The following is a 14,789-nucleotide window of genomic DNA, read 5'->3' as shown; positions in this document are numbered from 1 at the left end:
TATGAACTCTTTATATTTTTCTTTCCTTTCTTTCCTGCTGTGTTATTATGAAAGCTTTCAAACATACAGAGGATTTGAAAGAATTATACTGGAACACTCATATATGTATTTATATGTTGTCACAAATTTTACTGTACTGTTTGATGAGTTTTGACTAAAGTATACACATGTGTAATTCAAACCTTGTCAAAATATAGAATATTACCTTCACGCAATAAAGTTCCTTCATACCCCTTCCAGTCAGTTCTCCTCAAGTCAACCACTGTTCTGATTTTTTTCACCATAGGTTAGTTTTACTTGTTTAGAACTTAATAAAAATGTAATCATACTATATATATTCTTTGTGTATTGCTTCTTTTACTTAGCATAATATATTTGAGAATCATCCATGTTTTGGCTTCTGTCATTAGTTTTTATCTTTTAATTGTTGAGTAGTATTCTATTGTATGTGTATACCACAGTTTTGTTTTTGAATTCTCTTGTTGATTGTCACCTGGGCTGTTTCTAGGTGGTTATGTATAAAGCTGTTAGGGGCATACTTATACAAATTATTATGTGGGCATATGCTCTTCATTTCCTTGGGTACATACACAGGAGTGGAATTTCTAGGTCATAGGACAGGTATATGTTTAGTTTGTAAAGAACTACAGCACATTTTTCTAAAGTGGTTGTGTCATTTTACACTCCTACCAACAATACTTGGTAATAGTTTTTAAAACATTAAATAAATAATTATTTTAGTCATTCTGGTGGTTAGATAGTGGAATCTTGTTGTGATTTAAATTTTTATTTCCCTGATGACTATTTTCACTGTTTTCTCTTTCAGACAGTTCGGCATGGTTTTCCTTATCAGCCAACAGCATTAGCCTTTGATCCAGTTCAGAAAATCTTGGCTATTGGGACGAGAACTGGTGCTATACGAATGTATCCTTATTTTTTGGTTCATTATTTGCTATATTAATACCAATTACATTTCCTTAAATATTTAGGTAAGTGAAATATTTATGACCAAATAAAGTTTATTGTTTCTTTAACAATGAGTAACCCATATCATCAAATTTGTTGGCATATATTTAATGTCTGTGAGATAAGTATTGATGCTCCTTTTAAAATCCCTGATATTGGTGATTTGTGTCTTCTACTTTTTCCTGATTAGTCTGGCTAGAAGCTTATCAGCTGCACTGATTTTCATAAGAACCAACTTTTGGTTTTATTGCTTTTCTGTATTGTTTTCCTATATTTTATTTCATTGATTCCTGGTTTGATTTTTTTTATTTCCCCTCTTTTGATTAATCTTGTGTTTCATTTTATCTTTTTCTAGTGTTTTAAGGTGAAAACTGAAGTCACAGATTTGAGAACTTTCTTCTTTTCTAATATATGCCTGTAGGGCTGTGAATTTCCTCCCAAGTTTTGTTTTAGTGTCATCCCATTTCTGTAAATGTTTTCCTCTAAGAGTTTTATAGTGTCTGGCCTTACATTTAGGTCTTTAATCCATTTTGAGTTTATTTTGGTGTATGGTGTTAGGAAGTGTTCTGATTTCATTCTTTTACATGTAGCTGTCCAGTTTTCCCAGCACCACTTATTGAAGAGGCTGTCTTTTCTACATTGTATATTCTTGCCTCCTTTATCAAAGATAAGGTGACCCTATGTGCATGGGTTTATCTCTGGGCTTTCTATCCTGTTCCATTGATCAATATTTCTGTTTTTGTGCCAGTACCATCCTGTCTTAATTACTGTAGCTTTGTAGTTTAGTCTGAAGTCCAGGAGCCTGACTCCTCCAGCTCCGTTTTTCTTTCTGAAGATTGCTTTGGCTATTCGGGGTCTTTTGTGTTTCTATACAAATTGTGAAATTATTTGTTCTAGTTCTGTGAAAAATGCCAGTGGTAGTTTGATAGGGATTACATTGAATCTGTAGATTGCTTTGGGTAGCAGAGTCATTTTCACAATGTTGATTCTTCCAATTCAAGAACATGGTATATCTCTGCATCTGTTGGTATCATCTTTAATTTCTTTCATCAGTGTCTTATAGTTTTCTGATACAGGTCTTTTGTCTCCTTAGGTAGGTTTATTCCTAGGTATTTTATTCTTTTTGTTGCAGTGGTAAATGGGAGTGATTCCTTAATTTCGCTTTCATATTTTTCATCATTAGTGTATAGGAATTCAAGAGATTTCTGTGCATTAATTTTGTATCCTGCTACTTCACAAAATTCATTGATTAGCTCTAGTAGTTTTCTGGTAGCATCTTTAGGATTCTCTATGTAAAGTATCATATCATCTGCAAACAGTGACAATTTTACTTCTTTTTCGATTTGTATTCCTTTTATTTCTTTTTCTTCTCTTATCGCTGTGGCTAAAACTTCCAAAACTATGTTGAATAATAGTGGTGACCGTGGACATCCTTGTCTTGTTCCTGATTTTAGAGGAAATGGTTTCAGTTTTTCACCACTGAGAATGATGTTGGCTGTGGGTTTGTCATATATGGCCTTTATTATGTTGACGTAAGTTCCCTCTGTGCCTACTTTCTGGAGAGTTATTATTGTAAATGGGTGTTAAATTTTGTCAAAAGCTTTTTCTGCACCCGTTGAGATACTCATATGGCTTTTATCCTTCAGTTTGTTTTTGCGGTGTATCACATTGATTGAATTGCGTGTATTGAAGAATCCTTGTATTCCTGTGATAAACCCCACTTGATCATGGTGTATGATCCTTTTAATGTGCTGTTGGATTCTGTTTGGTAGTATTTTGTTGAGGATTTTTGCATCTGTGTTCATTAGGGATATTGGTCTGTGGTTTTCTTTTTTTGTGACATCTTTGTCTGGTTTTGGTATCAGGGTGGTGGCCTCATAGAATGAGTTTGGGAGTGTTTCTCCCTCTACTATTTTTTGGAAGAGTTTGAGAAGGATAGGTGTTAGCTCTTCTCTAAATGTTTGATAGAATTTGCCTGTGAAGCCGTCTGGTCCTGGGCTTTTGTTTGTTTGAAGATTTTTAATCACAGTTTCAATTGCAGTGCTTGTGATTGGTCTTTTTATATTTTCTGTTTCTTCCTGGTTCAATTTCGGAAGGTTGTACTTTTCTACGGATTTGTCTATTTCTTCCAGGTTGTCCATTTTATTGGCATATAGTTGCTTGTAGTAATCGCTCATGATTCTATGTATTTCTTTTTTTTTTAACATCATTATTGGAGTATAATTGCTCTACAATGGTGTGTTAGTTTCTACTTTATAACAAAGTGAATCGCCCATACATATACGTATATCCCCATATCCCCTCCCTCTTGCGTCTCCCTCCCACCCTCCGTATCCCACCCCTCTAGGTGGTCACAAACCTTTATGTATTTCTGCACTGTCAGTTTTTACTTCTTTTTCATTTCTAATTCTGTTGATTTGAGTCTTCTCCCTTTTTTCTTGATGAGTCTGGCTAATGGTTTATCAATTTTGTTTATCTTCTCAAAGAACCAGCTTTTTGTTTTCTTGATCTTTGCTATTGTTTCCTTCCTTCCTTCCTTTATTTATTTATTAAAAAAAATTAATTAACTTATTTATGGCTGTGTTGGGTCTTCATTTCTGTGTGAGGGCTTTCTCTAGTTGTGGCAAGTGGGGCCACTCTTCATCGCGGTGCACAGGCCTCCCACTATCGTGGCCTCTCTTGTTGCGGAGCACAGGCTCCAGCCGCACAGGCTCAGTAATTGTGGCTCACGGGCCCAGTTGCTCCACAGCATGTGGGACCCTCCCTGACCAGGGCTCGAACCCATGTCCGCTGCATTGGCAGGCAGACTCTCAACCACTGCGCCACCAGGGAAGCCCTATTTTTTATTTTTTTCTGCTCTCATCTTTATGATTTCTTTCCTTCTGCCAACTTTGGTTTTTTGTTCGTTCTTCTCTAATTGCTTTAGGAATAAGGTTAGGTTGTTTGTTTGAGATTGTTCTTGTTTCTTGAGGTAGGATTGTATTGCTATAAACTTCCCTCTTAGAACTGCTTTTGCTGCATCACATAGGTTTTGAGTCATCGTGTTTTCATTGTCATTTGTTTCTAGATATCTTTGATTTCCTCTTTGATTTCTTCAGTGATCTCTTGGTTATTTAGTAGTGTATTGTTTAGCTTCTACATGTTTGTATTTTTTACAGTTTTTTTCCTGTAATGGATATCTAGTCTCATAGCGTTGTGGTCAGGAAAGATACTTGATATGATATCAATTTTCTTAAATTTACAAAGGCTTAATTTGTCACCCAAGATATGGTCTATCCTGGAGAATGTTCCATAAGCACTTGAGAAGAAAGTGTGTTCTGTTGTTTTTGGATGGAATGTCCTATAAATATCAAGTCCATTTGTTTAATGTGTCATTTAAAGCTTGTGTGTCCTTATTTATTTTTATTTTGGATGATCTGTCCATTGGTGAAAGTTGGGTGTTAAAATCTCCCAGTATTATTGTGTCACTGTCGATTTCCCGTTTTCTGGCTGTTAGCATTGGCCTTATGTACTGAGGTGCTCCTGTGCTGGGTGCATAAATATTTGCAATTGTTATATCTTCTTCTTTGATTGATCCCTTGATCATTATGTAGTGTCTTTTGTTTCTTGTTATAGTCTTTATTTTAAAGTCTATTTTGTCTGATATGAGAATTGCTACTCCTGCTTTCTTTTGATTTCCATTTGCATGAAAGATCTTTTTCCATCCCCTCACTTTCAGTCTGTATGTGTCCCTAGGTCTGAAGTGGGTCTCTTGTATATATGGGTCTTGTTTTTGTATCCACTCAGCCTGTCTGTATCTTTTGGTTGAAGCATTTAATCCATTTACATTTTAGGTAATTATTGATATGTATGTTCCTATTACCAGTTTCTTTATTGTTTTGGCTTTGTTTTTGTAGGTCTTTTCCTTCTCTTGTGTTTCCTGCCTAGAGAAGTTCGTTTAGCATTTGTTGTAAAGCTGGTTTGGTGGTGCTGAATTCCCTTAACTTTTGCTTATTTGTAAAGGTTTTAATTTCTCCATCGAATCTGAATGAGATCCTTGCTGGCTAGAGTAATCTTTGTCGTAGGTTTTTCCCTTTCATCACTTTAAATATGTCCTGCCACTTCCTCTGGCTTGCAGAGTTTCTGCTGAAAGATCAGCCCTAACCTTATGGGGATTCCCTTGTATGTTATTTGTTGTTTTTCCCTTGCTGATTTTAATATTCTTTCTTTGTATTTAATTTTGATAGTTTGATTAATTTGTGTCTTGGCGTGTTTCTCCTTGGATTTACCCTGTAAGAGACTCTCTGTGCTTTCTGGACTTTATTGACTATTTCCTTTCTCATGTTAAGGAAATTTTCAACTATAATCTCTTCAAATATTTTCTCAGTCCCTTTCTTTTTCTCTTCTTTTTCTGGGACCCCTATAATTTGAATGTTGGTGCATTTAATGTTGTCCCGGAGGTCTCTGAGACTGTCCTCAATTCTTTTCATTCTTTTTTCTTTTTTCTGCTCTGTGGTAGTTATTTCCACTATTTTATCTTCCAGGTTACTTATCCGTTCTTCTGCCTCAGTTATTCTGCTATTGATTCCTTCTAGAGAAATTTTTTTTTGGTACGCGGGCCTCTCACTGTTGTGGCCTCTCCTGTTGCAGAGCACAGGCTCCGGACGCACAGGCTCAGCCGCCATGGCTTACAGGCCTAGCCGCTCCGTGGCATATGGGATCTTCCCGGACCGGGGCACGAACCCGTGTCCCCAGCATCGGCAGGCGGACTCTCAACCACTGCACCACCAGGGAAGCCCCCTTCTAGAGAATTTTAAATTTCATTTATTGTGTTGTTCATCATTGTTTCTTTGCTCTTTAGTTCTCCTAGGTCCTTGTTAAACATTTCTTGTATTTTCTCCATTCTATTTCCAAGACTTTGGATTATCTTTACTATCATTACTCAGAATACTTTTTCAGGTAGACTGCCTATTTCCTCTCATTTGTTTGGTCTGGTTGGTTTTTACCTTGCTCCTTCATCTGTTGCATATTCCTCTTTCTTCTCATTTTGCTTAACTTACTGTGTTTGGAGTCTCCTTTCACAGCCTGCAGATTTGTAGCTCCTGTTGTTTTTGGTATCTGCCCGCAGTGGGTAAGGTTGGTTCAGTGGCTTGTGTAGGCTTCCTGGTGGAGGAGACTGGTGACCATGTCCTGGTGGCCGGGGCTGGATATTGTCTTTCTTGTGGGCAGTGCTGCATCCAGTGGTGTGTTCTGGGGTGTCTGTGAACTTAGTATTATTTTAGGCATCCTCTCTGCTAATGGGTGGGATTGTGTTCCTGTCTTGCTAGTTGTTTGCCATGGGGTGTCCAGCACTGGAGCTTGCCCGCCATTGGGTGGAGCTGGGTCTTAGTGCTGAGATGGAGATCTCTGGGAGAGCTCTTGCCGATTGATATTCCGTGGGGCTCGAGGTCTCTGGTGGTCCAATGTCCTGAACACAGCTCTCCCATCTCAGAGGCTCAGGCCTGACACCAGCCTGGAGTACCAAGATCCTGTCAGCCACACGGCTCAGAAGAAAAGGAAGAAACAAAGAGAAATATAGTAATTAATAAGAAATAAGGAAATAAAGAAATAAAATTGAATAAAATTAAAAATTATTAAAATAAAAAAGTAATAAAAACAGAAGAGAGCAACCAAAGCAATAAAAAAAATCCACCAATTTTAACAAGGGCTTAAAACTATACTAAGATAAACATAAAAATCAGAAACAAGTCAGTCGCAGGCAGCGAACCCCAAGTCTACAGTTGCTCCCAAAGTCCACCGCCTCAATTTTGGGTTGATTTGTTGTCTATTCAGGTATTCCACAGATGCAGTGTACCTCAAGTTGATTGTGGAGATTTAATCTGCTGCTCCTGAGGCTGCATGGAGAAATTTTCCTTTCTCCTCTTTGTTCCCACAGCTCCTGGGGTTCAGCTTTGGTTTTGGCCCCACCTCTGTGTATAGGTTGCCCTCAGCTTCTGTTCCCACCCAGACAAGATGGGGTTAAAGCACCAGCTGATTAGGGGGCTCTGACTCACTCATGCAGTTTGGAGGAAGGGGTACGGTTATTATAATTGGAATGCAGGGTGAGCATGCGGCAGCAGAGGCTACTGTGACACTTCAGCAGCCTGAGGCGTGACGTGTGTTCTCCTGGGAAAGTTGTCCCTGGATCGTGGGACCCTGGCAGTGGCAGGCTGCACAGGCTCCCGGGGAGTGGGGGGGGGGAGGGCGTGTGGATAGTGATCTGTGCTTGCACACAGGCTTCTTGATGGCTGCAGCAGCAGCATTAGTGTTTCATGCCAGTCTCTGGTGTCCGAGCTGATAGCTGCAGCTCATGCCCATGTCTGGAGCTTGTTTAGGCGGTGCTCTGCCTTCTGTGGGCAGGCAGGGAAGGAATCACCTCTCCTCGCACACCCTGAAACAATGGTCTTTTGCCTCTTAGGCCGGTCCAGAGTTTTTCCTGGACTCCCTCCCGGCTAGCTGTGGTGCACTAGCCCCCTTCAGGCTGTATTCATGCAGCTAACCCCAGTCCTCTTCCTGGGGTCTGACTTCCAAAGCCCAAGCCTCAGCTCCCAGCCCCCACCTGCCCCAGCGGGTGAGCAGACAAGCTTCTCAGTGAGTGCTGGCTAGCCCTGAGCCTCTGTGTTGGAATCTCTCCTCTTCACCCTCTGCACCCCTGTTGCTGCCCACTCCTCCGTGGCTCCGAAACTTCCCCCACCCACCCCTGTCTCTGCCAGTGAAGGGGTTTCCTATTGAGTGGAAACTTTCCTCCTTCACAGCTCTCTCCCAGAGGTGCAGGTCCCATCCTTATTCTTTTGTCTCTGTTACTTCTTTTTTTCTTTGGCCCTACCCAGGTACGTGGGGATTTTCTTGCCTTTTGGGAAGTCTGAGGTCTTCTGCCAACGTTCAGTAGGTGTTCTACAGGAGTTCTTCCACATGTAGATGTATTTCTGATATATTTGTGGGTAGGAAGGTGATCTTCACGTCTTACTCCTCCACCATCTTGAATGTTCCTTGTTTATCTATTTTATATATAGTAGTTTGTATCTGCTAAACCAAACTCCTAATTTATTCCTCCCTCTCTTTTCCCCTTTGGTAACCATTTTTGTTTTTTATGTCTGTGAGTCTGTTTCTGTTTTGTAAATAAATTCATTTGAATCATATTTTAGATTCCACATATAAGTGATATAATATGATATTTGTCTTCTTCCAGTCTTTAACTTGTCTTTTCACCCTCTTAACAGGGCCTTTCAGAGTTCAGTTTATCAGTTTTTCCTTTATAGGTGCTGGGAGCTGAGGCTCGGGCTTCGGAGGTCAGACCCCAGGGATAGGACTGGGGTTGGCTGCATGAACACAGCCTGAAGGGGGCTACTGCACTACAGCTAGCCGGGAGGGAGTCCAGGAAAAACTCTGGACCTGCCTAAGAGGCAAGAGACCATTGTTTCGGGGTGCGTGAGGAGAGGGGATTCCTTCCCTGTCTGCCCACAGAAGGCAGAGCACCGCCTAAATGAGCTCCAGAGACGGGCATGAGCCACAGCTATCAGCTCGGACACCAGAGACTGGCATGTGCTCTTTTGGAATCACCTTTTAGAACTCTTAGTCTAACCTTGGATCTTAATTATTTTCTTTCATTTCTTTCTAAAAATTTTATAGTTATACATTTTATATTTAAATACAGGTTCCATTTTGAGTTAACTTTTTGTATGTATTGTCTTTATCTGCTTTCAGTATTACCGTAATACTGGGTTCATAAAATGAATTGAGAAGTGTTCCCTCTGCTTCTGTTTTCTGTAATAGTTTGTATAAAATTGGTGTTAATTCTTTAAGTGTTTGGAAGAGTTTTCTAATGAGAGTACCTGGGCCTAGAGATTATGAGATTTTTTTTTTATTACAGATTCACTTTTAAAAATTAGTTTTAGGACTATTTTAGCTTTCTATTTTATCTTCTTAAATTTGCATAGTTTGTAGTCTTACTAGTGGTTTTTAAATTTTACTGATTTTTTGTTTTGAGGAGCTAGGTTTTTGTTTAATTGATTTTCTCTGTTTTATTCTTTTCAATTTTTTTCTGAACTATATTTATTATTTCCTTTCTTTACTTTTCTTTGAGATTATTTTGCTCTTTTTTCCTAGTTTTTTGAAGTAGGAACCTACGTTATTGATTTGATTCCCTTTCTCTTTTCTAAGGTATACATTTAGTGTTATTAATTCTCCTCTCAACATGGCTTTAACTGGATTCCACAAATTTTGATATGTGCATTTGAATTTTCATTCAATCATATGTAGTTTTAAAAATTGCCTTTGAGACTTCTTTGAACCGTCAGTTACTTAGAAGTATTTTAATTAATGGGCAACTGTTTGGAAGTTTTCTTGTTATTGATTTCTAGCTTTGATACCATTATGGTCAGAAAACACACTCTTTATGATTTCAGTTCTTTTAAATTTGTTTAGATTTGTTTTGTGGCCTAGGATATGATCTGTCTTGGTGGATACTCTATGGACTATGGAAAAACATGTGCATTCTTTTCTTGTTGAGTGGAATGTTTTCTATTTGTCAACTACATATTGTTGGTTGATTGTGTTGTTGAGTTCCATATTCTTGCTAATTTTTTGTCTGAAAATTCCTGTCAAATGCTGAAAGTAGAGTGAATTAGATTCTTCAAACTCTAATTTTGGATATATTTATCTCTTTCTAACTTCATTAGTTTTTGCTTTCTGTATTTTGAGACTCTGTGGTTTGGTGTGCACACATTTAGGATTGTTATATCTTCCATGGATTGATCCCTTTACCATTATGTAATGTCTTTACTTATCTCCAGTAATTTTCTTTGCTCTATAATTGACTTTATGTGATCTTAGTATAACCACTCCTACTTTTTTAAAACAAATTAATGTTTACATGTTATATCTGTTTCCATCCTTTTACTGTAAACTTACTTATGTCATTGTATTTGAAGTGAGTTTATTGTATACAGCATATTGTTGGATCATTTTCTTTTTTTATTGAAGTGTAATTGACATATAACATTATCTTAAGTTCAGGTGTACAACATAATTATTCGGTATCTGTATATATTGTGAACTAATCATCACAATAAGTCTAGTTAACATGCGTCACCACACATAGTTACAAACATTTTTTTTCTTCTGATGAGAACTTTAAAGATCTACTCTCTTAGTAACTTTCAAATATACAATAGAGTATTATTAACTGTAATCACCAGGCTATGCATTACGTCCTCAGATCTTATTTGTTTTATAATGGAAGTTTGACCTTTTGACCACCTTTATTTATTCTGCCCACCCCACACCTCCCATCTTTGGCAACCACCAATCTGTTCTCTATATCTACGTGTTCAGTATTTCTGTTTGTTTGTTTTTTAGATTCCACTACAAATGAGATCGTACAGTATTTGTCTTTCTCTCTCTGACTTATTTCAGTCAGCATATGCCTTTAGTGTCCATCCATGTTGTCACAAATGGCTAGATTTCATTCTTTTAATATGGCTGAATAACATTCTGTTCTCTGTCTATGTATACCACATTTCTTTGTCTATTCATCCATCATTGGACACTTAGGCTGTTTCCATATCTTGGCTATTGTAAATAATGCTGCAATGAATATGGGAGTATAGATATCTTTTTAAGTTAGGTTTTCATTTCCTTCTGATAAATACCCAAAAGTGGAATTGCTGGATTGTATGGTAGTTCTATTTTATTTTATTCTTAAAAAAGATTATTTTATTTTATATTGGAGTATAGTTGATTAACAATGATGTGTTAGTTTCAGGTGTACAGCACAGTGATTCAGTTATACACATGCAAGTATCCATTCTGTTTCACATTCTTTTCCCATTTTGATTACTAAAAAATACTGAGCTGAGTTCGCTGTGCTATACAGTAGGTCCTTGTTGGTTAACTATTTTAAATGTAGTAGTGTTTACCTGTCAATTGCAAACTTCCATACTGTTTTTCATAGTGCCTGCACCAATTTACAGTCTCACTAACAGTGCACAAGTGTTCCCTTTTCTCTACATCCTTGCTAACACTTGTTATTCCTTGTCTTTCTGGTAATAGCCATTTTAACAGGTGTGAGCTGGTTTCCCATTGTGGTTTTAAGTTGCGTTTCCCTGATGATTAGTGATGTTGAATACCTTTACATGTACCTCTTGGCCATCTGTATATCTTCTTTGGAAAAATGTCCATTCAGCTCCTCTGCCAATTTTTTAATTGAATTGTTTGGGTTTTTTTGCTATTGAGTCATATGAGTTCTTTATATATTTTGGATATTACTCCCTTATCAGACATGATTTGCAAATATTTTCTCCCATATGATAGGTGTCTTTTTCATTTTGTTGACAGTTTGCTTTGCTGTACAGGAGCTTTTCAGTTTGATGTAGTCCCACTTAGTTTTGTATTTTATTGTTGTTTTTTTGCTTTTGGTGTCAACTCTAAAAAATCATTGCCAAGAATGATTTACAGGAGCTTACTGCTTATATTTTCTTCTAGGAGTTTTATGGTTTCAGGTCTTTTGTTCAAGTTCTTAATCCATTTTGAGTTAGTTTTTGTGTATAGTGTAAGATAATGGTCCAGCTTCATTCTTTTGCATATGGCTGTCCAGTTTTCCCAGCATCATTTATTGAAGAGACTGTCTTTTCCCCATTAAGTATTCTTGTCTTTCTTGTCAAATATTAGTTGACCATATATGCATGGGTGTATTTCTGGAATCTTGGTTCTGTTCCATTGGTTCATGTGTCTGCTTTTATGCCAGTATCATATTGTTTTGATTACTTATAGCTTTGTAATATAGTCTAAAACCAGGGAACATGACACCTCCAGCTTTGCTCTTCTTTCTCAAGATTGCTTTCGCTATTTGAGGTCTTCTGTGGTTCTGTACAAATTTTAGGATTATTTGTTCTAGTTCTGTGAAAAATGCCATGGGTATTTTGATAGGGATTGCATTGAATCTTTAGATTGTTTTGGATAGTATGGAAATTTTAGCAGTATTAATTCTTCCACCCATGAGTACAGTATATCTATCCATTTATTTGTGTTTTCAGTTTCTTCCATCAATGTCTTATAGTTTCCAGTATATACGTGTTTTACCTCCTTGGGTAAATTTATTCCTAGGTCTTTTATTCTTTTTGAAGCAATTGCAAATGGGATTGTCTTTTTTTTTTTTTTTTTTGTGGTATGTGGGCCTGTCACTGCTGTGGCCTCTCCCGTTGTGGAGTACAGGCTCTGGACACGCAGGCTTAGCGGCCATGGCTCACGGGCCCAGCCACTTCGCGGCACATGGGATCTTCCCGGACCAGGGCACGAACCTGTGTCCCCTGCTTCGGCAGGCAGACTTTCAACCACTGCGCCACCAGTGAAGCCTGGCATTGTCTTCTTAATTTCTCTTTCTGGTAGTGTATAGAGATGTAACAGATTTCTGTATATTAATTTTGTATCCTGCAACTTTATTGAATTTATTTATTCTAGTAGTTTTCTGTTAGAGACTTTAAGATTTTATATATATAGTATCATGTCATCTGCAAATAGTGGCAGTTTTACTTCTTCATTTGCAGTTTGAGTGCCAGGTGGATGTGCATGTTCAGTTTCTTGGTGAGCCCTATTAACATACCCCCAGAAAAAAAGAGGATAGTGACTGACACTGCCTCACTTCAAATGGATGGGGTGGAAGTTCATCTTCCTGCTGTGCTCCAGTGACATCAGGAGATATAGGAAGCATAGCATCAATCACTTCTCCCTGCACCACCTTGTTTTGCCTCATCAATGTGAATAGAGGTTCAGCTCCTACTAGGATTCTCTGATACAGTGTGGTTGCTGACTAGCCCTGCTTCACCCACCTTGTTCAGTCTTCTTGCTGTCAGGTGGAAGTGAGGATTCTGGTTCCGAATGACCACCTTGCTGACTTGGAGTGCTAGGAGGGTGTGAGTGAAGGCTAATGATGACTAGCCTCACCTTATACTACCTCATTCAATCTTGTTGCCCCTGGACTCCACTGATGCTATCTTGGTGGGGGAATTAGGACAACTCTTCCTTATGCTTGTAAGGGGATGGAAGATCAACTGCTAATTTAGACTCACTAATACTACTGCATCAGGATTGGATTGCTGTCACCTGCCTCCACTTGTATGGAGATGGGTGATCAGCGTCCTGCTGAGTGCACTGATACAAGCAGTGGAACAAAGTGCTACCTGCTTCTTCCAGGCAGGGGATGGGTGATTAGCAACCTGCTTGTGCCCTTAAATACTACCTTCTGGGGGAGTTGAAGTGTGCTTTCTGCAGGGTGGGAGTGAGATGAGGTAGAAGATCAGCTCTGCAGTCAGCTCTGTTGAACTCCCATGGAGTGGGAAAGAGAAGAGTATGGTTTTCTCATTGTTGTTTGGCTAGAGTATGGTTTTCTCATTGTTTGGCTAGAATTGTGGGTAATGCCACAATTTGATTTTAGCCTACCCTCTTCTCTGTCCTTTGACTGGGAGAACAGCCTTTTCTTGGATTGTTTTTTGTATTTGTCTTTATTTTTTGCTTATGCTAGTTGGTGGTCCTGGGTTGGAAACTCCTGCAGTGTCCTGTCCAGGATATATGGGACACAATAAGGAAACTCAAGGAACTCACTGCTGTGTCACTCTCCATTTCCTGAGATGCCTAGGCATTTCTCCTTTCTACCTCAGAGTTTCCTTTCACTTGTTTATAATGTTATCTCCAGGGCAGGGTTTTTGTTTTTGTTTTCAGTTGTGAAGGACAGAAACTGGGAGGAATAGGGCTCTTTCATCTTGGCAGAATTGTAATTCTCCATCCCCAAATTTTAACATGTTGTTTTTTCCTTCCATTTAACTTAAAATATTTTCTAATTTCTGCTTGATTTCTTTTCTTTATGTGTAGGTTATTTATAAGTGTTTTATGTAGTTTCTAAACAGAGATTTTTCCAGAGATCTTTCTGTTATTGATTTCTAATTTAATTCACCTGCTGTCAGACAATATACTTTATGTGACCTGAATCCTTCTAAATTAATTGAAGCTTGTTTTATGGCCCTGTCTGTGGTCTATCATGATAAATGTTAAATATGCATTTGAAATGAATGTATATTCTGCTATTGTTGGGTAGATTTATCTGTAAGTATTAATCAGGTAAAATTGATAGTGTTATTCAAGTCTATATTTGTGCTGATTTTTTATCTACTTCTATCTATTACTGAGACAGAGGTATTGAAATCTCCCCCTGTCATTTTAGAATGATCTGTTTATCATTGAAGTTCTATCAGTTTTGTTTTGTTTTATTTCATGTATTTTGAAGCTCTGTTTTTAGCTGTATGAACAGCTAGGAGTATTAAGTTATTTTGTTGAGTTAACTCTTTTAACATTATGAAATGACCTTCTTTGTCTCTGGTAATATTCTTTGATCTGAAATTTACTTTGTCTGATATGGATATAGCCACTGAAGCTTTCTTTTGATTATTCTTAGCATGGTGCATCTTTTTCCATCTCTTTTACTTTAACCTATTTGTGTCTTCATATTTAGTGTGTTCTTGTAGGCAGCATATAGTTGGGTATTGCTTTTTTGCCTAATTTGACAATCTCTGTCCTTTATAATTTTTTGATTCATTTTTATATTAAAGATAGACTTATGTTTTAACATAATAGTTATTTTTAAGAGATGTTACTTTTCTTGTTAGAGAATACATTAATCAATTTAAATTTCATCTTTCAATATTGTATAGTAAATTTGACTTTTTAAAAAATAATATAGAGTTCTATGAATTAAATACAGGTATACCTCATTTTATTTTGCTTTGCAGATATTCATTTTTTATAAATTGAAGGTT

The 14,789-nt window shown here is 37.7% G+C and overlaps 1 protein-coding gene across 6 annotated transcripts in view; it reads left to right on the top strand.

Annotated features, from left to right (window-relative positions):
- The window catches only part of STXBP5L (syntaxin binding protein 5L), a 416,226-nt gene that overhangs the window by 49,084 nt on the left and 352,353 nt on the right, over positions 1-14,789 (top strand). For all 6 annotated transcript variants that reach the window (XM_082624250.1, XM_082624249.1, XM_082624248.1 and 3 more), the window contains exon 3: positions 827-924. In XM_082624250.1, the coding sequence (XP_082480376.1) occupies positions 827-924 (98 nt within the window). The remainder of the gene's footprint in view (positions 1-826; positions 925-14,789) is intronic.

The sequence above is a fragment of the Mesoplodon mirus genome (genome assembly GCF_964341445.2).
Source record: "Mesoplodon mirus genome assembly, chromosome: 6".
NCBI classification, from domain to species: domain Eukaryota; kingdom Metazoa; phylum Chordata; class Mammalia; order Artiodactyla; family Ziphiidae; genus Mesoplodon; species Mesoplodon mirus.
The sequence above is the reverse complement of the archived record's forward strand: the minus strand, read 5'-3'. Positions and strand labels throughout refer to the sequence as shown.